Source organism: Lutjanus erythropterus, chromosome 2 (genome assembly GCF_056507025.1).
Source record: "Lutjanus erythropterus isolate fLutEry1 chromosome 2, fLutEry1.hap2, whole genome shotgun sequence".
Classification (NCBI taxonomy): domain Eukaryota; kingdom Metazoa; phylum Chordata; class Actinopteri; order Lutjaniformes; family Lutjanidae; genus Lutjanus; species Lutjanus erythropterus.
Window position 1 is genome coordinate 24,430,619 of NC_139318.1, and position 23,958 is coordinate 24,454,576.

Sequence of the window (23,958 nt, forward strand, 5' to 3'; positions counted from 1 at the left end):
AACTGAGGGTCCAACCAGAGTCCACCACTGGATCTCTGATATATTGGAAATTATGTTGCAATCAAGTCATAAAGACAATGCAAAGATATTTTTGTCTGATTTTCAGCAATAAGTGGATGTTAATATGCAAGTGATGGTACCATTTTAGCGTACACTTTGTTGACAGTAACAGTAACAGTTTTTAAGTAGAGTGAGCTTTAGTGATTGTGTATTGATATATTTCAGATCACTGCAGCTCTTGAGAATTACTGGGTTATTTTACCAGTTCAGACCTCTAAAGGGTTATGGGTGAAAAATAAAATAAAATAAAATAAAAAATATATATGATTGTACATATTCTAATATACAAACGACTTGTATCATTACACTTAAGAAAAATGATAAAAATGATTAAAAAAAAAATATGAAATGAAATCAAATGAATTTAATTTAATGTAAAATACATTTAATTTAATAAAATGTAATCAATTTAAAAAAGAAAAATCTAAGTTACTCCAGAAGATGGCAGTAATGCGCCATGGAGCACACCGACTGCCGTAAAGCTTCAAAGAAGAAGATTCAATATCGACGAAGAAGAAGAGACCCGGCGGCGCAGGAAGTGTATGTTCGTCGGTCCCATGTGTTCCCTTTCACTCGTCCATTCATTCTCGAAACGACAACTTTAATTACATTGCATATTCTAGTTTCTGACACAACACGGACGTCATTGTGGTTTCAGGATACGAGAAATCGTATTTACCAAATAAACTGAAGACGAAAACTGTGGTGTCTCTCCAAGTAAACTGCAACGCTAGCTAGCTAACGTAGAAATAGCGCTAAAGTTGTTGCTGAAGATCCTTCTGAGAATCTAAAGTCCGTTCCGAATCATCTGAATGAAAAGTGCAGTGGATACCAGCATGATCAAGGAAAATCGGTGGAACATCCCACCCAATGCCCCGGCATGCATGGAGAAGCATCTGTGTTCGGCTCAATACAGAGCAGGTAGGCAAAAAGACGAGCTAGCTGAAGGTTATACATTTAAACATGTGGGAGGGCTAGTTGGTTAGGATTGGGTCACAACTGTTCTGTACTGATGTGCAATGGTCCTCTTTTAGTTTGGTGTGTATACAATCCGCTAAGATGGGATATAGATAACATCTTTGTGAATAAAAGTTGTGCAGGTGCTCAGCAGCTCAGCTAGTGTCCTCACTCTGTTGTGGGTGCATAGATGATAAGTAAAGATGCAAGAAATAAATAAATCGCTGCTTCAATATGAGCTGCTCTGTGGATTGGTTGCTGCTGAATTAAATGTAGGTGTGTCTAAGATATTTTCTTCTTATTTTCAATCTTCACAGATGGCACTCTGCTGCTTGGTGCTTCCAGCCTCAGTGGCAGGAGCTGGCAAGGATCCGTGTGGATCTACAGTGACCCTACAAAGGCCCCCAATGAGGAACTCTGCAAAGCTGGCGTGCAGACTGAAGCTGGAGTCACAGATGTCAAATGGGTGTCAGAAAAGGCCGTTGTCGTTGCATCAGACTCTGGTAAGAAGGAGATTCATGGATGAGAGCAGCCCATCTGGATACTCTGCTCCTGCGTCATGCCCCCACCCCTTTTCGGGTGAAAAGAACCACTCTAATATGACTGGTGGTTGACACAAATTCTGAGGTATTTGACAGTTTAAACACATAAAAAAAACATAATAAAACTATAATTGGTTTATGCTATTGGGAGCCCTAATCCTGTGGCTAGTCAGGTGGACATTTACGTCTACTACATCTTTGCCAATCAACAATTGGTTTTATTACATAGAAAAATAAAAGAAATAGGGGCCCTTTCAGTCTGCCTCCATCAAAGGGGACAAAACATACCAATTATAAATCAAGCACTGGTCATGAGGCTTGAATGTTACACTGAGATTTGTTTGACTGGTTTCCTGCTCAGGTGCCCTGGAGCTCTGGGAACTGGCAGAGGACGAGCGACTGCTGGTGAATCGCTTCACCAAACATGACCATGACCACATTGTCACATCAGTGAGCCCAGTCACTGGAGCAAGCAGTGCTGTCACTGGGAGCATGGACTGCAGGTTAGACACTGTTTTACTCTGATACACACAGTTTTGTGAAGTATGACTGCAGAGTAGAAGCATGTTGATTGTTTGTTTGTCATCATGACTCAGTTATCTGTCTCATTGCAATGCATCTTTTTTTACTTTCTTCATTACAGAATCAAAGTATGGGATCTCAGTCAGGAGACAGTTGTCACTACCTACAACGGTAAGGGGGCATCTCGAAACTGCTCTCAGAATTGTAGCATGGAAAGCATTTTTGTTTGTTCTTTTTACAAATCAAATTATAGTTAGTTAAAGGTTTATTTTTATGGATTATATATCTGTGACAAAGTCTAAAAGTTTCAACTTAAGATAAACAAAGATAAATGACCTCTTTGTATATTAAAAGAACCATATCTTGATTCATGTGTCACCTGTTTATTTATACAATATCTTAAACTTATTTCAAACAGTTAAAATAGAGTTTCGTTTGGTGTAGTTAAGTGATTCTCTTTAGTACAGATGTAGAATTTTTGAAATGATTTGCTAAAATTGTGACATGGTCATTTTTTTTAAGATTTCATTTTCCCACAAACTACTTTGCTCACTTCTGTAAGAGAATTTGGATCCATTTTAGCCTGCTGATATGCACATTTTAATGGAGATAAGAATGTTCTTTGATTTAAATAAATGTGAAGCATTTTACAGCTAAAATATAAACAGAATCCTTTACAAAGTGCAAATGAATGCCCTTATTGGAAGAATGTTGTTTTGACATGTCAGCAATAATAAACAGAGTTCATACAAAGCCTTGAAAGTTTGGCAAATTATTCATTTTAATAGTTACGTTTTCAAGGTTAGGAATATTCTTGAATTCAAATATAAAATACTTGATTTTCAAGATAAAGCTGATGTTTCATCAGTGCAGGTAGACTTTATTTTTTGCCTCTGCTTTTATTGTAACCATTTAGTGTGATTATAAAGGCTTTGAGTGTCTGGAAATATTTGATTTAGGTACATTAAAAGTGCTTGAATGTTACTCTTAACAAGCTGTACAAATCATGAATTTTAAAAACTAAAATGCTCTTTCATTGAGACAGTAGAAACAACTGAATATGTCTCTTAATTTTTTTTCTTCCTCCAGTGCACACGCAGCCTGTCAATTGTGTTGCCTGCAGCCCTACAGATGAGTCTCTCTTCATCTCCTGTGGTGAAGTAAGATACTGATTAACACTTTGAACACATTGTTCTGAACAAAGTACACAACATATGATAACTGATGAACCCACACCCTGCTGCATAAATGTGCATATTAATGAGGATGAACTGATGAACACTACAAAGCTACAATTCATATTCCAGCAGTAATATTCCTGCTATATATAAAGGTGGATCCAGCTGTAGAAGAGCGGAGTTAAAACTGTAAGAGAAAACTCACCTTGCTGTTCTCCTCTGTCCCTCAGGATGGTCGTGTGCTGATGTGGGACAGGAGGAAGCCAAATAAACCTGCCTCTAGAATAGGTGAGAAACATGTCCCAACTTAAACAACCAGGTCAGACACTTCTGCCAGGATGCTGACTGGAATTAATTTTATTGCTACCGAAGAATTTATTACCGATGACAGATGAAGTGTCTAACCAGTTATATAGTCTTTTTGTCTGACTGATTAAACAAGCCTTGATCTTGTGATTGCTGATCCCAGCGTTTAATAGTCTGTCTAGTTCATTTAATGGCATTAATTGATTATACTGCTTCCATTACTGTCTTTGTTTTTGTCTCAGATGTAGAGTCCTCCAGCTGCTCTCCCACCGCTGCAGCTTGGCACCCTCACCACAGAAGCACCATTGCTTTAGGTAAGGTCCAGCAGCAGATTATCGATTGGCAGAGGCATTAAATTGGCAGTCCGTGCATGTTTGATCATGTTTATTGTGCCTCAGGTGATGAGCTGGGGAGAGTGATTGTTAAGGATTTCCTGGGAACAGAGCCAGCCCAGGTGGAGCACGTCCACAGCCGCAGAGTTAATGGGCTCGCCTTCTCTACACATAGGTCAGCACAAGTTCTAGCATATCATACATATTAGCACTAGCTCATAAACGGTACCTCTAAAAAATTTAAATCCTTTTTTCTTCATCCCAGTGCCTCCATGCTAGCCTCCATAAGCGATGACTGTTCCCTCGCTGTTTTGAACTCTGAACTGCGAGAAATGTGAGTTTTTGCTCTTCATCTTAAAACACCTGGTTAATCTTCTGTACCAGTAAAAAAATATTAATCAGCACTTATCTTCTTCTGCAGACTTAGAGATCGGCAACATCAGGACTTTGTCAAAGGTGTGTGCTGGCTCCACAGTGGCTCCAACACACTCACGACTATCGGCTGGGACCATCAGGTGCTTCACCACACGGTGGGTTCAGCTGCTGGAGCTCCCAACTCCTCCTCTTAGACGCAACAGATGCTCACACACCTTGGAGGAGTGCAGTTTGAAAATAATTACTTTCCCCCCTATTTTTGAGGGGTGTTCATGTGTATCTAAAAACTTAAACCTAATATGTCAGTTAGGAAATATGGATTAAAATTTGTCATTGTCATTTAGTATTCCATATATGTATACAGTATTTAGAGTTTGGCTCTCCCAGCCCTTGCCTTGATGCATTACAACACCACTCTATGATCTGTCTATCCATGTCTTTCATACTGTATAGCACTTCCATGTGTAACCACACTTGAGGCGACTCATTTGTATTGCATAATTTTACATTAAAGGTAATTTAATGTTGTGATAGCAAGAGCATGTCAACATTTCTTTGCGTTTACTGGAATCTGTATATTGAATGCTAAAAACTGAAGGAAACTGCAGGGGATGACAAGAATTACAAAGGTTGATGTAATGCCATATAAAGTGTGTACTGATGAAGCTGTGTGACTGAGGCAGACCCTATTTACCCAGCGCCGTTGGGTCAAAAGAGGGTAGTGTGTTTGTGTGACAAGTGAGGGTGGTTGGCTCAGAGGCTAACAAGATTACATGTGTGATTTGCTCAGTGAGAGGCAGGCAAGGTGTCATAGCTAATTTGTGCTCTGATGCTGTAGACAAGGACTTAGGTGTCATAATCATTTTCACATGGCACCGGCACCCTGAGTTGTAGCCAATATAATACACTTTGCATAGGATTGCAGTGTTATGATAACTGACTGTTGTCATACCATGTGTATTTGTTTACCTAGGGTATTGAATTCTATCATATTAGTGTTATTAAAAAATATAGATATTTTACGAATTTGCTTGTTCACCCCAAAAAACCTTTGTTTCTTTAAGGGTCATTGTACCTGATAACAATTGTGTAATACTGTGAAATTTCCTGAGACAAATATCATACTGTGAGTATTTCATACCATTGCAACCCATCTTTACCATAATGCCAGTTTATCAAACAGTCAGATCTACAGTAATGGAATTCTGTTTTTTATAATATTGTTTTTGCCAAGACTTTTGGTAAATGTTAATGATCAGTATCATCAAAGAAGAAAAATTGTGCAGGAGTTCAGGTTGTTTTCCCTTTATTATCAACACCTCACCATGACTGCATTTGGTGCTGTCAGCAGAAAAAGTAACTTCCTGTTACTATAAATGTAATAATAGAACACGCTGTCCAGTTATATGGTGGGTACTTACTGCATATTTTTCCTTAAATGCTGCACCAACTTATAAATAGCTTCTTAATGTATGTATTCACAGTATACACTGTATTTTTAGTTCTATTCATAAAATCCACAAGCTGATTTTTGACAGTTGCTGTGCATTCAGTCCCGCATTTTTTTTTTTTTGTCCTGAGATCTAGAAAAATATGTCTATTTGTATGATTTTGCTGACAGCCAATCACCCCAAGTGTTCTTCGACATGTGATTGTCCCACCACCACAGCAGCTACAACCCATACAATCTGATTTGGTGAAATTGAATGCACTGTTTTTGACAGTCTGCCGTTTAATATGAAGGGGTGCCACCAAAATGTTTAAAGTATGGCTATACTACACACTTGTGGTGTCTGCTAAAGTACTCTGTATTAGAATCACTTTAAGGGTACTAGATTCATATTTTTTTAAATGATCCCAGCCCTGTTGAATAGTCTGTCGTCCTGTCAGAGATATTTCTTATTAAAATACTTACTCTTCCCCCTAATTTATTGTATAAACTACAGTGCAGCTGTTATACCTGTTTTTTTTTTTCTTATGCACACCCAAAGGCACAATGTTAGCTGAACCTCTGTCTTTTCTTGACTAAGACGTCTTGATATTTACACAAAAGCTCACCTTAAACATGCTTCTGTTTATTTTCCAGTTAGGGAGTTATTAGACAACATTAGGTGTAAAGAAACAGCTCTGCTTAAAGACTTTTTAACCAATATTTTAAATACTTTGATTATACAACCTTAACATACATAAAACTACATCTTACAGTATCTAAGTTCTGTTTTAATCCTATACAAACTGATATGTACAGTATGACAACATGGGTCTACGTACACTGACACAACGTTTTACTGCAGTAGAATAATATTGTACAGATGGCAAAACATTCTCAAGATCAATAAATATGAGAAACAGTCCTACAGAGATAAACACCCTCTGGCACTTGTCTGAATTAACTGTTTGCTTTGTTCCAGTGGACCTATATAATGTACATGTAACAGTGAAAAAACATTTCGGTTATGGGACATGTAATTACAGCATGAATCACAATAATTACATTGTACGTTATTATTGTATTTTACAATCAAGCTTGCAGACTTTCCAGTCTACAAATTTCTAAATAATGTAGATTAATTCTAACTCGGCATACACTTTACAGCTATGCATAACTTAGCATAAAACATGTCTTAATAGAATTTGCTTAATATAACCCATAATATGTGGCACTGGGACTGATTGAAAGCTATGGTTATAAAGGAAACATAATAAGCAGCAGCCAAATAAAATCCTTTTAAAATGGTCCAACTGACTGTGACACTTCAAAAAAAACAAAAACAGAAAACACTATTTGAAAATGATAGTGTGTTCTCCAGAGATTACACATACATACATCCAGACAACAACATTCAGAACTGAGCAGACCATTGTTATGAGACATTCGTAACATATTTGAAAACCACATTTGTGTAACTCATTTGTTCAAAGTGCTTTTTTCTCCCCATTCCACAAATTCTTTCTGATGCAAAATCTTATCCGATCACATGCAATGTGTGCTAAACAGGAGAACACCTGTCTCATTTACACATCTCATTAAGAGTCCTCTTTACTATAGGGAGTAATGGGGTTTCTGGTTCCAGGCCGAATTGTGAAGGTCATACCATACTTATGTTTTGATGGTCCATTGCTGAAAAGAAGAACATATTCATGATTATGAGCAGGTTCTGTACCCAAACACTGAGCTTATTGTCTCAAAAAGTGAAGGTCTCATATTTGAGCACTGGAAGTCTTACCTGGTGGGAGATTTGAGTGAGGAAGACTCCTGATATTTTCTGACCACTTTACCCTCCAGCTCCCGCATGTCCAGGGCTGGTGCCTTGTTGACCACAGGAGAATTCCTGTTCTGTGGAATGGCCTTGGGGACAACAGGGACCTTATTGTCCTCATCAGACAAAGGGGTGCCCCAGTCATCAGAATTGGACTCTGCCTCCCTCATTGGAGCCATTTTGTGGTCCATTTCCATCATCTTCTTTTGCAGGATGCTCAGGAGTGTGGCCTGACTGGGTGACAGATTGGCTGGTAGCTGGGGAGAGGTCGGCTTGGGTTTTGTCTGGACTGGTGGCTTTGGTTTGATGTCAGCGTCATGAAGCGGGAGTTTTGGGGCCACTGGGGGTTTTGGAGGTGGAGGTGGAGATGGAACTGGAGATGGAGGGGGAAGGCTCACAGCGGGTGTTGGTGCCTTTTTCATGGGCGGGTCAGGTGGAGGCATGGAAGGAGGGGGGCCTACAAAGGGCCCTGGTGTTGGTGACTTTTTCATGGGAGGGTCAGGTGGTGGCATGGAAGGAGGGGGGGGAGGAGAGGACCCTGGTGGTGGTAACTTTTTCATGGGAGGCTCAGGAGGGGGCCCAACAGGAGGCCCTGGTGTCGGTGCCTTTTTCATGGGAGGGTCTGGTGGAAGCATTGAAGGAGGGGGACCCACAATATCACTGAAATCACCAAACTCAGGCGGCGGAGGGAGTAATGGCATATTTAACTCCCCTTTATTCTCCTCAGGCTGTGAGGATTGAGACTTTGAGGGGCTTTGTTCATTTTGTTTCTGCTCAGTCAGGCTGGTCACACTTTTGGATGTAGCCATCCTGTTGAATGCTGGACTGGCAAATGGCTTTGGATCCCTGACCAGTGCAGGACTGCTGGATTTTTGTGAAGTCTGAATTGTCTGCGTATGTTCCATAGGACGAGCAGACTTTGGACTCTCCTGTACTGTGTCTTGAGATGTTAGAGAAGAAGAAGAACTGGACCTTGGAGTGACAATAAAGGAATTGGGATTCGAGTCACTCGGTTGAATGCTTGTCCTGGGCTGCTCATTCTTCTTGCCACTGTTTTCCCGCGATAGAGATTGATTTGACCTGTGTTTGTCTCTTTCCTTAGCCGCCATTAAAAGAGCCAGTGGGGAAGCCACAGGTCCATCTCGTGCCCCACTGTTTTCACTGCTCTTCAGGTTTCGTAGTTTACGATCTAATAATGGACTGAATTTGCTACTTTGACTTGGAGTTACTTCAAATTTGTCTTTGCTGGGCTCTGAACTCACCAAAGTACCATTCACTTTCTGAAGCTGTGGCAATGTCTGGTGTACAGTCTGGAGAGGTTTGTCTATTTCTGGTGGTACTGAGACTGTCCCTGTTTTAGCCACCTTATTTGGCTCAGGTGGGGGTGATGGAGAGGGCTGGGTATTTTTTAAGTTCTCCTTCAGCTCCTGTACATCTTTGGAAACTGGTTTAGAAGGTGTAGTCACTTTAGGGGCTTTGCCATCCGCCTGTACAAGCAGTGGGGCAGATTTTACAGACCCAGAGTCTTCCAGGACTAACATTTTCTTGGGTCTTGGGTCACGATCCTCATACCCACTGAGAATTGAGGCCTGAGGAGTATTGTAAAGCTTTGCTGCGTTTTGGGGATTGAAGGTGGACAGTGTGGGAGTCTGCAGTGGGGGAGGTGGGGCAGGACTCTGTGGTGGGGAGTCAAGGTTGGAGATAGAGGACAGTCTTATAGGTTTTGGAGGCGGTGTCTTAAAAGTCTTGTGTTGCCTTTCAGGAGGGGGCTGTGGTGGGGCAAATTTTGGATGCTCAGGAATTATGGCAGGTGGTGGACTAGAAATGGGTACAGATGATGCAGAGCCACTAGAGCATGTAGATGGAGGCTTTGGTGGAGCTATTGGTGGTGGTTTTAAGAAAGTGAAGTCTTCTTCTCCCATGGATGGTGCCATTAAAGTTGGAGGTTTTGGAGCAGGCATGGAAGGAGGCTGAAGGGTTGCCAAGCCTAGACTGTTCAGGTCACCCATGAAGTCTGGAGGAGGGATAAAAGGTGGGGGTGGGGGTGCCATAGAAGGACGAGGAGGAACAAATATGTCCCTCTCCTCGACATCAGGCAGAGATATTACAGATCCATTGGACAAATGATCTTCACCAACTATGGAAGAAAAAGAAGAGAAGGAATAATTGATGGATGTTCTGTGCTATTGAACTCTGTGGAACAGGAGCACTTACATTATTTTATATGTGTTGCTGTCCCATCTTTCAATTTACGTTTGTTTTACATATATACTTACTTTAAAACAATTCAGAATTATTTGAGACATGTTAAGTAAGTCAGTAAGATAGTAAATACAAGATTGGTTCTGGATATGATTGGGTGCTACCATTCTACATCAACTAAGTAACATTTACAAGAAAGGAAATATCATAACTGGGCTATAGCTAAATTGCCACCACAAAAACTTTTCCGCAGGAACTATGAACCCCTGGAGGAACTCACTGCATTTCCACCACATGGGCCAAAGTCTTAAATTAAGTACCTGGGACATTATTGTACCCCCCAAAAAGTCCCTGCTCAGGGGAAATTCTTTCCAAAAGTACAGGGATATCAAATATTTCTTAACTTAAGGTCTTGTAGCTCTGAAAATTTGTTCATCTGAGTACTTGCTGCATTTTATTTCAGCAATCATTTTTAAAAATCTGCAGCCACAAATGTCCATTGTTGTATAGTCATTCACAATAATGACACGTAAAATAAGTTGTCGCTTTTTCATATGTCAGAGTCTAATTTGTCTGATCTTCGAAGGTCTTTATACCGTAGTGGTAGGGCAGAAAACAATGGGCTTTAGTTCCTTGATAAGTAGTTCCTGGAACTAAAAGGTCCAGGTACTTTAGGTGGAAACACAGCTTATAAAGAATCAATTAAATAAAAATTAAAACGTTGCAAAATTTTTCATGTTTAAAGCCTAATAATCAAGTAAGTATATTTAATAGATTTAGGACTGAATGATACCCACTTCTCTCTATAAATGTAAACACTCCCATTATATAAACATGCTTGCCCTCTGTGGCCATTTGAACTCACTGATGAGGGTTATTGAGCAATGTCCTGGACAAACATTTACCTGCCCTGCATTTTCAACCCATAATGGAGACATTCATATTGCCATGATCCATCAACTGAGTGAGTAAAGGCACCACAAGTGATCAGAGTGTAAATATTAGAATTTTAGCGTTTGCCATATTAAACTTTAAGTACATAGTTGAGGTAGATAGAACTCACCTGAACCATTGATCTTTGGACCATTGACAGGGGGAAGGAGGGGGACTTTTGGTGTTGGGACATTAAACCCTTGAAAACTCTCAAAACTTGAGGACTGTGGAGGAAAAAAAACACTATCAGACTGTTGATATTTCAACATCTCAGACACAAGACACAAAACATAGTTTAAGAACATTGGTAAACATGAGATTAACTCTACGTCCTATTCTGGAGTCACTGAAAAGTGTGTCTTTTTTTCATGAGCAAGTATTCGCTCTTGGTGAACAAACCAGTTCTCAACTAATGCAGCTCCCAACCCTCCATTAGCATGTCCAATACTTGTTTCATTATGAGAAGCATTAGAACAATAACTGCTGCCAAATAGTTTCATTGGCTCTGAGATCTTATTATTATGCAGAACCCGCTGTTTGGTCTTTTCCATCAATATGGAACCAGTTCCCTTCTGGTTTGTGCACCTAATTTGGAACTGTTTGAAGCATTCTGAACAAAAATAAATTGGTTTGGAACCACAGCTGGTCATTATGCAAAGCACATGAATGGGAGTCTGTTATAATTATTTCACCAAACACAAACATCAGCCACTTCAACCAACACCAATGCACAGCTTGACAAAATTAAAAATAATTGATTAACAAACACTTGGTAATATGTATTACCCAACATAGGGCGTTTTTCCAGATTCATATATCAGGACTCTATGCTTATTTAAGCTGACACAGATTCAAACACTCTACACATTAAACTGTCCTTTATTAGGAGCACTAGACGGAGTAATCCTTCAATTGCAGGTAAACAACAGGGTGGAGACTGTTCAGCCGCATACCTTTTGTCACACTATTATCGGAAATGGAGTGATCAACATGACTAGCTACAGTATATGCACCGTTACTGACATATTTCGGACCCCAAAGTTGGTTCTCAGTTGGAACCAAAAAATAGCAGGTTTTCTTGACCTGAAGTGAGAACCAGAGTGGGCATGCCAGAGTCTACAGGTCATGGTTCATTGTGCAACACCCTCCGTTGATGACATGTCCTTGATTACAATGGATCTGCTCTAAATTGGTGTAAATGCGAGCTGGTTCGCTAGATAGCACAAAGGTTCCAGAACCGGTTCAAGTACCAGGGCCAGTTTGGTGGAAAAACATTGTATGGCAGTTCACAAATTCCTTATTTGCAAATAGCTTTCAGTGAAAACTGGAGGTGGAGGCTTCTGAAGGATAATTTTTGTACACCACACTTTCACATACCTCAGTCATGAGGAGCACTTAGTGAATCAGAGGATACACCTATTATTCATGTCATTGTCTGGTTAAAGTGGGCCTGGCTGAGAAAATCGCAGACTGTCACTTAGATACCTGTGTTTATGTGTGTGTGTGTGTGTGTATGTGTGTGTGTGTGTGTGTGTGTGTGTGTGTGTGTGTGTGTGTGTGTGTGTGTGTGTGTGTGTGTGTGTCTGTGCGCACAAGTGTGACTGACGGAGATTTGCTGTTCTCTTCAAGGCCCAAACACCACCAAAAATAAACACAGACTGTGTTGACACTATACAAGTCCATGAGAGTTAACTGGGTATATGCCCTTCAAAAGGGCAAGGAAAATCATTCCAGCAAAACAAAACATTACTGCTGCACCTTTTGACATTATTATGCTGCAGGCTCTTTGAGTAATCTTCTAATGCAATAAAGCAACAACCACTCCAGTTTCACTTTACAAACTCCTCAGAAAGTCTTATTAATTATGCTGTTGCTAAGATACTGTTTTTCAGCCCTTTAAATGCTTGTTTACATACATATAATACATCTACTCATGATACACAAAGACAAAAAATAAAACTGCTCTCATGTACTTCATGGGCAAATTCAGCCAACAATCCACTTCCCAAAAAAGTCAAATAGATCGAAGTTTAAGGCAGATTTGGGTTTAAAAGGATTCATGTCAGATTAAAATAGGTTGGATGACTCTGCTCTCACCCTGCTTGCAATCACAGGACTCTTATGTAGCTTCTTGGAAAGGTATGAACAGTTCACCACGCAGAGGGTGTGTCAGTAAAGATGGCGTATGATCCAGTTTGATTCATCTGTTTGTTCCCTGTACCGTGACTCACTTTCATCTGTCGCAGTAGTCTGAGCTGGCCTGCCCATGTGCTGCTGGGTGTGCCACATCCAACACATGCCACGCATTCACAGAACACTCCCAAACACTGAGGTGTGTGAACCACAGCAGAGATGACATTTTGGTTTATACCATGACAACATAATGGGAGGCCTGACAGCCATACAGACATGCATACTGCTGTGGGGAAGGTTAGTATTCCCAAGCCATGAAAACAATTAAAACTTGCATATTAGCAGTGGGACAATACAACAAGGTATATTAGGATATCTACAATAATTAAAAGTGCCAATACCCAATGAAGAAATACTCCATTACAAGTAAGGTGTAAGAAAATAAAGATACATGTGAGTATTGTGATATTATGTTTTGTAATACTATATCAACCTTTTAAACCTCCGAGTGAGTGTCTGTAGTTAACCACCATTAATCGCACATTTTTCATTTGTTCAAAATGTACCCCACAGGGATATTAACCAAAAACAATTACAAATATTGTCCAGAAACCCACAGAACCAACAATATTTTAGGAAATTGTTATTTTTTACATGCAATTATTTATTTCTTTAGTATTATTATTGATAATAATAATACATTTCTTAAAATATTGTCCTCTGAGGAGAAAAATTCTCACCTTTATTCAGCTCAGTCTATATAATGATGAAACAGTGCTCGATATCCATGTTTTTGTATTAATGCAGCAGGATCATTTACATCAGCGCCACTCTGACGGTTTACATCAGTGGAGATGTTTTAGACAACAGCAGACAGCAAACTGCACACCGACACACACCGAGGAGATGAAGAGGAGGGACAGAGTCTGGACCCTTCATCATGACTTACAATAATGCAGTGCCGTGACAAACGTTTTGTGGAGGAGACGAGTGTCGCCTAAACAGACAAGCCTGTTTATATTGTCGGGTGACAGAAGCTCGCATCTTCGTGACTGTGAGCTGATTCATTTCCAGCTGCTGATTCAAACTATGGGCCAGTATAACAGAATGTACATTAATTGTGCGTAAAAAAAATTAGTGGCGTTAAAAGGAATTTGCATTAACGCGTTAACATGTTATTAATGTGTTATTAACACGTTATTAATGTGTTAACTTTGACAGGCCTAATACTACTGTACTATGACATATTTATTAAAATTAGATTTAAAAAAAAAATAGCATTTTATAACCTTGCTTACAGCTTTCATAAAAAAATCTTTCTTCATTTCTTTCAGAAAAAATACTTCCATAAAAATTGAGACAGTAGTTTCTCCATGATCCTGCTGTTAGACAGACAAACAAACAGCACTGAAAACATAGTCTCCTTGGCAGAGGTAATAAAAGGCCCACAAGCCAAAAAAGTTGGATTGTATTATGTATATGGAATTACTCAAGTAAACTATAAGTAATTCAAAATTGCACTTACTTTTTAAGTTTTGAAAAACTAGTTGGCAGATTTGGCTATTGTCTAAGAGTATGTTGTGCAAAGCACCTGGATGATGATACCATCTTTATTGTGGACAACGTGATAATATCACATTGTGAGTTATCTTTCACAGCCATATTGCATTTTACTTAAGAAGAATATCAGTGTTAACAGTCCCACATGAGAGTGCATCATAGTTATTAGAGCGGAAAGTGATTTTCACCCAACAGACACAAACGTCTGCAAACTCAACTGGCACCAGTACTCAAGATGACAAGATTACAAATGTTTAACAAACAATTACCCAACATGGACCGTTTTTTCAGATTCATACCTGTCCTGTCCCTGTTTTTATTTAAGCTGATCCAGATTTAAACACACACACTACACACTAAACTGCCCTTTATCAGCTAGTTTGCATCTGTGCAGCTCTGCAGATACAGAGCTCAAGATAAAGTGATCCTTCATTTGCAGGTAAACTGGGTGGAGACTGTTCGAACGCATACCTTAATCAAATACGGGAAACTGAGTGATAAATGTGAATCTGTATAGTATGAAGCTCTGAGATACTCACAGAGTGATGCTTGACAGTGGGTCTGGCCCGCACGCTGGCAGTTCCTGACTCAGGGATCGCGGATGACTCCAGTACCAGCTCCACATTGTCTAAGGAAATAAAAGCAAATGATTTTTATCTCCTGGCAGTCTTTTGTTAGCAAAGAAAGTTTCGGTTCAGGATTTTAGCTTTTCAATTCCTGCTGAAAGCTCAGAGAGGACAAACAATGGGTTTGCTATAAGACACAGATGGTCAGATATTTTTCTGTTCTAAAATTGCTGTCTCTTACTTGTCTATAAAATAATTCTAAATACCGTATGTGTTTAGGGTTATTTTCCCAAAATCCATTAGTTTCTAAAATGAGAAAAAGGCTCATGGGCACATTTCAGTCAAAGTGCACTGTCCACTGTTGTTCTTTCAGGTGAGATTAGTCTGTTCCAGTCATTGTAAAGGTAATGATGCACTTAAGTAGACTCTTAGTAGTTGTCAGTCACCCTAATGATCCACTGTGATCCCATGTACTATTATACATAGTTTGTTTTTGTAAACTAAATAGTTACAAGCAGCTGTCCAGATTACTCTAATCTTTATATTTCATCATTGTGTTAAAGTTAAAGTTTAGTTAAGGTGGCCGCTTAAGTTAATCACAACAACACAGTCAGTCAGTCAGTCAATACTGTTATCATATTTAAAGATGTCCTTGGATACATTTAGGTTAAATTAACTAAGCTGTAATAGGGTTGCAGCAGTATACTAGTTTCACTGTGCACCAATGTAGGAAAACTGACAGTTGCCAATTGTTTTGATAATCAATTAATCGTTTCAGTAATTTTTCAGACTTTTCAAACATTTGAAGACTAAATGCTTAGTTGATTAATCATGAAAATGATCATACGATTAATCCATGGTGGAAATAATCAGAAGTTGCAGTCTCAGTCATCACACCATGTACATTTGCTTATCTGTACTTCAGATTTTAAGTTTTATGTCTGTCAGGACAATATTTAACCAAAGAAACAAAAAAAAGAACTGTTTTCATTCCTTTAAGGGTCATTGTAATTGACAGTAATGATAATAATTGTGTGATGCTGTATACTGTGATATTTTCTGAGACAGTTGTAGTTCTTTGAAAATCTCATACCTTTAATTGTATATATTGTATTGTCAACTTTGTACTGCAATCAGTAGGGTGTAATGAGCCTGTATTTTGAAGTGAAAGTGACAAAAGGATATTTATATAATTCTTCAATAGCAGTGGAAATGGTCAGAAAATGTCCTGTCTGTCTATATCATAGATAAGTTCAAATCAAACACAGTCCTAGACTTTGGTCAAAGGGGAAAGGTGACCCGAGAGATCACTGAGATAAAGACATGGTAACTAAACTTATCGCCATCTGTTTTCAGATGTAGAAGTAAAAACAAATAAAGAGCAGAGCAGCTTAACAAAACCATTCTGCAAAGCTAACTGATAATATCAGAGGTCACTGGGGTTGGCTGGAGAAGAGAAATTTAGAACTCATACATTCCTTCGCTGTTCATTCCAGCGTCAGACATCTTGGTTGTCCAATAAGTGACTGATGAAAGACATTTGTCACTGAGAGGCACTTAGTCTGTCTTCTCTAGCAACACTTTGCACCGAGGCTGAAGAAAGAACAACCACAGAGCTTGACTTAAAAAACAAGGAAGCAAAGTGTTTTTCTGTTACGATGTGATGGTGTCACTCCATAAAGGATACAGCTCAGTATGAAAGAATGAAACAGCTCTGGTGTTGAACCCGTGTAACCAAATTATGTTTTTCTCCATTGTTCACCTGCCTGATTTAAATAGACAAATGTTCTCTCTCATGTTGCAGCTTTGCATACCTCTTATTTCCTGCTGTCACCAGTCACATGGAACTGATGTCACTTAATGTCAGAGCTGGGAGGTTTATCAGTAAACTGATATCAACATTTAAGAGGAGATATTATCTGGGATTTGTGTTACTCTAATGTTGTGGTATTAGTTTTTAAAGGTCCAATGTGTGAGATTTACAGGGATTTTATGGCGGAATATGTCAGAAATGGGATATATATAATTATTTTTTAATTAGTGTATAATCACCTGTGAATACGAATTGCTGTGTTTTCATTACTTTAGAATAAGCCATTCATATCTACAAAGAATACGGGTCCTCTTTCACAGAGGCTGCAAAGTTGTACCGCCATGTTTCTACAGAAGCCCAGAATGAACAAAAACCACACTGGCTCTAGACACAACCTTTAAAATTTTGTGCAAGTTTAGCAGCCACCATAGTTTCTCCTACTTTTGCAATCTGCAAGCTGCACTAAATCCTACAAACTGGTCCTTTAAAGGGTAATTTACATTTAAGCAATATGAATGTATTATTAAAAGCTGGGATAGACAGTTGGGCTAAAGTTCTGTAGTAATCTTTAAGTATAATTTAATCCAAATGCTGCTCCTCCTCTTGGCCAATCATGGGTTGGTAAGATAGTTAATTGTTGAGTCTCATTTCCAGAACATGACAACCCGTGAATGAGACTTAATAACTTAACTAGCTTTCTCCAGAATTTGTTACCCCAGCTTTTACCGTTGAACAGTGAATGGTCATCATTTTCACACTTTGTTCTTATAGTTTTGTGGAAAAGACTTTGCTCAGTTGTAATGGTATGTGTATACGTTGCTATATATACTATCATCTCACTGTACTAATACATGTTATAATCCCTAAAATAATAATAATGATTTCAAGATTAAGGCACTACTGATTCTGAATTTTTGCAGATTTGTTACTGATATTATTGGTCGCTCAAATGCAGTTATCAAACACTTGTGAATAAGATATGTAATGTGGGCAGGCTATTTTACAATTTAACAATAAACGTTATGATGCCCAAATAACATCAGGTCATTCAAGCAGTAAACTTTTATTGGAAAATGTACATTTATATTTAACTATAACTGTTATTTTCATGATTAAAATTAACATTACATTTGAATTAAGAAGAAGGTTCAAATATACATAATATACTGCCTCTAAAACTAAAAAATAATGACAGTGTTGCTGTATAGGGCCAATATCGGGGTGATTATATCAGCCAACTGATATATGGTCAGGCTCTAATCAAGATATTTAAACTAAAGCAATGTGATTTTTATTTAGTAATATCATACAGTCCCCCTGACAACTCATCTCACTTCCTTCAGGATATTTCATCTGTAATAATTTTATGTGACACCACAATCAGCAATGTCATTCTGTTGCGTATCTGAGATCATAACTGACTTATTTTAACATAAGCTACACTTCAAACTGTCTAAACAATTCAAAACTAAAAAAAAAAAAAATCAGTGAAAGCAGCTGTTTTAGACAGGACTCCAATTACACAGTATTGGATCTTATCAGGAAATATTCAGTTACACCAATTTTTCACACTTGGCTGCACTTTCTAGAGAACCACAATCCCTTATTTCCTTCAGGTATTGTTAAGGCAACACAAAACTATAATTTGTGGAGGACAGAGGACAGGACCAGATATATATATAAAGTCACCCAGATTTAAGAGACATGAACATTTGAAATTGGTTTTCGTGGATGAATCATGCTGTTCACCAGGACCTGTCATTAAAAATGTTGCTAAGATTTCCGTCAGGATCAGCAGTTATAACGTCTACATATGGCAGCTTCGTGGCAGCAGGCTCTAACACTTGTGTCCATGTCAACACTGAGTACAAAGGTCGTGTTTTTCTTCAATAAATGGTTAAAGTGGACTCTTATTCTCCAGTATGTCAGCCTGTAGGCCCTGTCAGCTGTGTGTGTACTCACCCATGTCCTTGAATTTGATATTGGTGTCGAAAAGAGACTGGTTCTTCCGACCCAGAAAGTTCAGCGGTCCCTTCCTCATGATTATTGATTGTTAGTCAATGTGTGGATACGACTGATCGGTTCAGGCAGGATCACTGACGCATTTTGATCAACAGGTGAAATCCGCGGTGAAGCAGCAGCAGGTGAGCTACAGGTGCACCGCCGCGCAGTGCAGCAGGTAAACCTGACACAGCCAGTGGTTTGGTGCAAACTTTTCGGGACAGACAGAGAAAATGGAGCTGACCCCGCCTCCTCTCCTTTCACTGTGCCTCCCTGTGCTCAAACACTCCCAACAGGTGAGGCCCAGGCTCTCCTTTTCACGCACATTCCTGCACAAATCTCACCTGCGCACTCAGTAAACTGCTCCTCTCTTTTAATTTCCTCGCTTTAACGCACTTTATATGTGCTCTCACTGCTCAGGTTAGATCAGCCTGAAATGAGTTTGAGTTTGGAGAAACTTAAAAAAAACTCTGTGGTTTCTGATAGGCAGGGCTGACTGAGTGTGACAGTCATCTGGAGGAAACATCAGGCCAGTTTGAATAATATCCACCATAAACCGTGCAGGAACTCAGTTTAACTTTACAGCACTTTGATAAAAGCCAAAGGGGCTTTTATTTTATATGAGAGACACCAGGAGGGCAGTGTTTTGACTTTCAACAGGAAATAATATGCTGATGGGAAATCAGTGGGCTTTTGTTCTCTAATGGTTATAAATGTGTAATAAACCATTCAGATGAAAAGTAGATACTTTAGCAACTTTATTAGACTTCATTTTTGCATCACCTTTTGAAACCAGAATTATCAGGTTACCCTGGTATAAAGTAACTCGAAAAGTAACTGAATACATTTACTCTAGCTCTGCAGATGACTACAGTTATGACGTGCCAGTCCCTTGCTTTTCTATTTTGATTTTATGCTACTTTTCAGTCCTATATTTCAGAGGAATCTATTGTACTCCACTACATTTATTAAGTCTATAGCAGTGATTTGCAGATGACATAAAAAAAAAAAAACTTTAATGAGAATAAGATATGATGTATTTGGGGTGGAGTAAATTAAACCAACCAACAGTATGAAAGAATTTAGTGAAATAACTGCAGCCAGCCAATAAAATGCATATTGCATGCTACTGCATTATAATATAATATAATATAATATAATATAATATAATATAATATAATATAATATAATATAATAATAACAACAGAGCCCATTTGGGCTGAATAGTGAGTACTTCAATTTTATACTGTAGGTACATTTTCTTAATAATATTAAAGTAAGATTTTGAATACAGGTATTTTACTTGTAGCAGAATATGTTTTATATTGTGATACTGCTGCTTTTACTTTATACAAAAAGCAAAACTTTTGCACACTCTTTTTCCTGAGGAAAAATAACCTGATAGAGGTCTGTGGCCAGAAACATTGTTTAAAAAAATCAAACAAGTGCAACTGAAGAAGTGTGTGGGAGTCTTTTATTCTGTACTTCAGTGTAATGTACTTGTACGTCAGTGTTTCCATTTGATGCTAGAGCGCTTTATTTGTACTCCACCACCTTGAAGATCAAGAGTTTAAATACAAAACCTGGGATTGGTTTATAAATGTGATGCACTGTTGTAAACCCAAAACAAACAAACAAAACAAAACAAAACAGTTAATATTAATTCCCTTCAGTCAGCTGCAACATTACAAATACTTCAATAAGACATAGAACAACAATATAAAAACACATAGCAACTACAAAGAGACACAAAACTACTTCAAAGAGTGACAAAACTACCACAAATAGACAGAAAAGTATTACAATAAGACATAAAATAACTACGAAGGGACAAACAACTATTACAAAGAGGGACAGAACTACCACAAAGTGACACTGTGTCTCTTTCAATCTGGGTGTCCTCTTATAAAAGATGGCTTGGGGACCTTTTATATGTCTGTGCTCAGGGGCCCTTGTCTCATAATCCATCCATGATAATACATTTGCATGTTTACTTGAATAAAATTTAAATAGAGGATTTTAATTGTAGCTGTGAATTTCTAGAGTGTGGTGTCACTATTTTACTTTACTGTCAGAATATGACTTAAATCACAGGGTAATTTGCGGGTGCAGGTTTTAAAACTATTTACAATGTGGCACAGAGTAAGTCGATAGTGATCAGTGTTGAAGGTAAAACAGTAAAAGCACAGTTCCCTTTGTTCTCAGCCTGGTCTGTGGCATGTTTAACAACATTTGGTCAGAAAAATATTAAAAACATATCATGCAGTCAAACCACGGAGGTCTTAAAAACAATTTTAAACTGCAGGCAGAGATATGTTTTCTGCATTTAGTTATTAGTTATATATCCCTCTGGGTATTTGCTCAGTTATTTATTCATTCTGATAAATTAAGTTTTTATTACAAATCCCTCATTTAACCCTTAACACATATCTGTGTGAACTCTTCAGGTCAGGCATTACCTGATTTTCATGGTGTTATTGTCCTAAGGATGGTGAACCATGTGACCAATGTAAGCAGGATAAATATGATGTTGCAGAGCCTTGGCTAAAGAGGATCAAGAGTCCTCTAAAGCTCTAAAGAGCCGCCTACTTCTGACTTCTGAGCTAAACGAAGATCTTTATGTCTTCACGGCTGAGGAGTCAAGGAGGTTACCACTGTAATAAGATATGTTTTAAACATTATGATATTTAATAGTTGACCTAAAACTGCACCTCAACCAGCTACAACATTGCATCAAGATTGATTATGGGTGAAATATCCAGGAAGTAAATATAATGAGCTGTTAGAGACTAAACTGATCAGAAACCAAATTAAATACCTTGATATCAATGGACTATTTGTTGGTAATAAATAAATAATCATCAAAAAATATCATACATAATAGTGTAACAATGGCAGTGGCCATATAGCACCATTTATTTTTGAAAAAAAAAATACTTGCGTGGATGAGAAGGATTTAAGAAGGTGCAGTTCTGGCCCTGTGCTTTTAATTACATAATGGTGGATTTTCAAATGATTCATGCTGTCCAGAGAACCAGTCAGTCCTTTTTTTTTTCCTGTTGGCTGCAGTCACAGTGTTTCTGTCAAGTCTGTCTGTCGCACCTACAAACCTCAGTTGTCCTGGAGACAAACCAGACTGGTCCATCCAGTTCCTCTGTCCTGTGTCTACTGATGCTGGCTGAAATGTGAAGAATGTACTGGCAAGAGCCTTTATAACACTTTACCTGCTTCACTGTGCTGAACATACTGTACAGCTCAGCTCTGATCAGGATATTACAAAAATACGAGCAGTAACTGTTCCTGGCAACATTAGCTCCATTAAGGCCATTTATTATTTTAATTATTCAGACTTCTATTTAGTTATTGCCACATTATGGTCATTCAGTGAAGAGAGGCACATTAGGCAGCTTATTTTATATTTTAATTGCATATAAAGTAATAAAGCCACTTGACAAAGTGTATCATGTTTTATTGAAACATGGCAGTGTCTTAATGTGCTCAAATATGCATCGTTTTTCTGATCAACTTCTCCTTTCCTCCTCTTTGTTCCCATGTACATTTAGCCACAAGTCATACAGGCCCTGACCTGCTGCACATTACCAAAATTATAAATTAGTATAAATACAACTGAAATCATGCATTTACAGGCACACGCAGTAAAAGGGAATGAAGACGGAAAGACCATAAATATTTTGCATTCCATGGTGATGAATTGGTTGTAAATGGAAATGAAACTACAGATGAGATCTGAACCTGATTTATTGTGCAGAAGAATGTAGTCACAAAGATGACAGAAGGTGTGACAGTGTATATCAGCATTATAGAGTTGTCATCTGAGGGCAGCTTCCATTTTCATTCAGTACAAAACTGTTCACAGTGACGTTTGTGTGAATCTGCCTGCATGTCTGTCATTGTAGTTTTGCTTTTTCTGTGCCAGAGTGCTTTATGTTTGTGTATATGTGAACACTATATGCTTATGTACTGCATGTTATAATTAGTACCTGATAATGTAGCATAATAACGTCCTGCATCAATGTTAATATTTCCATACTCAGTGTTGGGAAGTAGTGAACTATGTAATTAAACTAGTTTTTATCACTGCTTATCTACAGTAATTAAACCCATTAGATCTGACCAGCCCTGCCCACTTTTTCTTTCATCCTGACCGCTGTGAAGGCATGTCCAGGCAGCCACAACCACACACTTGACTTTTTTATAGCGCATATGCAAATTGGTGGGTGTAGCTCAGCTCACACAGCAACAGTATCATCATGGATAAAGCTCCTGAATCTCAGCCTGAGAAAGAATCACCATGGCCATACATGAGCAAATACATGACACTGATTAGCTACACCAGCATTTTGTCGGTTGGGTTGATAGTCGGCATAATAACATATGACTTTTTTATATTATATTTTATTTATAATTTCATAACACTTGTACATTGTCAATCAGATCTATCAAAGTAGTTTCTCCAACACTGCTATTGTTGTGTCTGCTCATAAAGTTTTTTCAATAACTGTTTTAATTTAATCTTTTTTTTTTTTTTTATAGTGTGACTATACCTGTCTTAGGATAGCATACCTAATTGACCTCTGGCTAACTTTTTGTGACTTATTCTTTGGCTACTTCTCCAGATTAAAAAACAAATTAACATTTTTTTTTGAATATTCACCTCCATCAGTGGAATCAGACATCATCAAACCAAAAGTATATGTATTACTAGATAAATAAGAACATTTTTTGTTATTTGGGTGAGCTGACCCTTTAACGTGCTGGAAAATCTTGCCATAACATAATTTTTGTTTGCCTATAAATTCTTTCAGTAGCAGGGGATGTCCCCGTCCAATCCAGCAGACCAGCAGCCACTGCAGCGGACGTGACAGCAGATGGACGAGCTTTAAGAGTGACTGTCATTCCTGCAGTGAAACTAGGGTAAGCTAAGAGATCACTGACAGGACTACAGTGAGAAGATTTAAGGAAAGGAGCTTTATGAATATGGCCATATATTTTCAAACTGGTGTTTCCCTCAAAGAGCCGCATTGGTTTATTCAAAAAATTAGCCTTTGTTAATTAGTTTTCTAACCTACAGTCCAAATACCCTGCATGTGTCGACTGCTAGAATACCTTTTCGTTATAATAAATATGTTTAATTCTGCATTTTATGGTGGACTTTCTCTATGTATGTACCTCTGAGCTGACCTTTTCTTTTCCCCTC

At 38.4% G+C, this 23,958-nt stretch overlaps 2 protein-coding genes across 3 annotated transcripts; one reads left to right on the forward strand and one right to left on the reverse strand.

Annotated features, from left to right (window-relative positions):
• The first annotated feature begins 575 nt into the window (after nucleotides 1-575).
• Nucleotides 576-4,811, forward strand: wdr77 (WD repeat domain 77). 2 transcript variants are annotated; one of them, XM_084733867.1, is made up of 10 exons: nucleotides 576-981; nucleotides 1,335-1,520; nucleotides 1,921-2,062; nucleotides 2,203-2,252; nucleotides 3,171-3,241; nucleotides 3,490-3,547; nucleotides 3,808-3,879; nucleotides 3,964-4,072; nucleotides 4,163-4,231; nucleotides 4,319-4,811. In XM_084733867.1, exons 1-10 carry the CDS (start codon nucleotides 873-875, stop codon nucleotides 4,464-4,466), a joined length of 1,014 nt encoding a protein of 337 aa, XP_084589993.1. In that variant the 5' UTR covers nucleotides 576-872; the 3' UTR covers nucleotides 4,467-4,811. The 2 variants fall into 2 exon arrangements, with proteins under 2 accessions (XP_084589993.1, XP_084590002.1); XM_084733876.1 differs by having other exon boundaries at nucleotides 3,814-3,879.
• A 1,515-nt stretch (nucleotides 4,812-6,326) lies between these two features.
• Nucleotides 6,327-18,930, reverse strand: LOC146331641 (uncharacterized). Its single transcript, XM_084733888.1, has 5 exons — nucleotides 18,702-18,930; nucleotides 14,900-14,988; nucleotides 10,798-10,891; nucleotides 7,500-9,669; nucleotides 6,327-7,393 (listed from the first exon to the last, which is right to left on the reverse strand). The coding sequence occupies exons 1-5, from the start codon at nucleotides 18,778-18,780 to the stop codon at nucleotides 7,300-7,302; spliced, it is 2,526 nt and encodes an 841-aa protein (XP_084590014.1). The 5' UTR covers nucleotides 18,781-18,930; the 3' UTR covers nucleotides 6,327-7,299.
• Between the last annotated feature and the right edge of the window lie 5,028 nt (nucleotides 18,931-23,958).

Bases quoted from the DNA above. Each gene is read 5' to 3' on its own strand.
- wdr77 (XM_084733867.1), top strand. From the start codon at position 873: ATGAAAAGTGCAGTGGATACCAGCATGATCAAGGAAAATCGGTGGAAC. The intron at 982-1,334 runs GTAGGCAAAAAG...CAATCTTCACAG, and splicing joins TTCGGCTCAATACAGAGCAG to ATGGCACTCTGCTGCTTGGT. The intron at 1,521-1,920 runs GTAAGAAGGAGA...TTTCCTGCTCAG, and splicing joins TGTCGTTGCATCAGACTCTG to GTGCCCTGGAGCTCTGGGAA.
- LOC146331641 (XM_084733888.1), bottom strand. From the start codon at position 18,780: ATGAGGAAGGGACCGCTGAACTTTCTGGGTCGGAAGAACCAGTCTCTT. The intron at 10,892-14,899 runs GTGAGTATCTCA...TTTCCTCCACAG, and splicing joins CCACTGTCAAGCATCACTCT to TCCTCAAGTTTTGAGAGTTT. The intron at 9,670-10,797 runs GTGAGTTCTATC...TTTCTTCCATAG, and splicing joins TCCAAAGATCAATGGTTCAG to TTGGTGAAGATCATTTGTCC.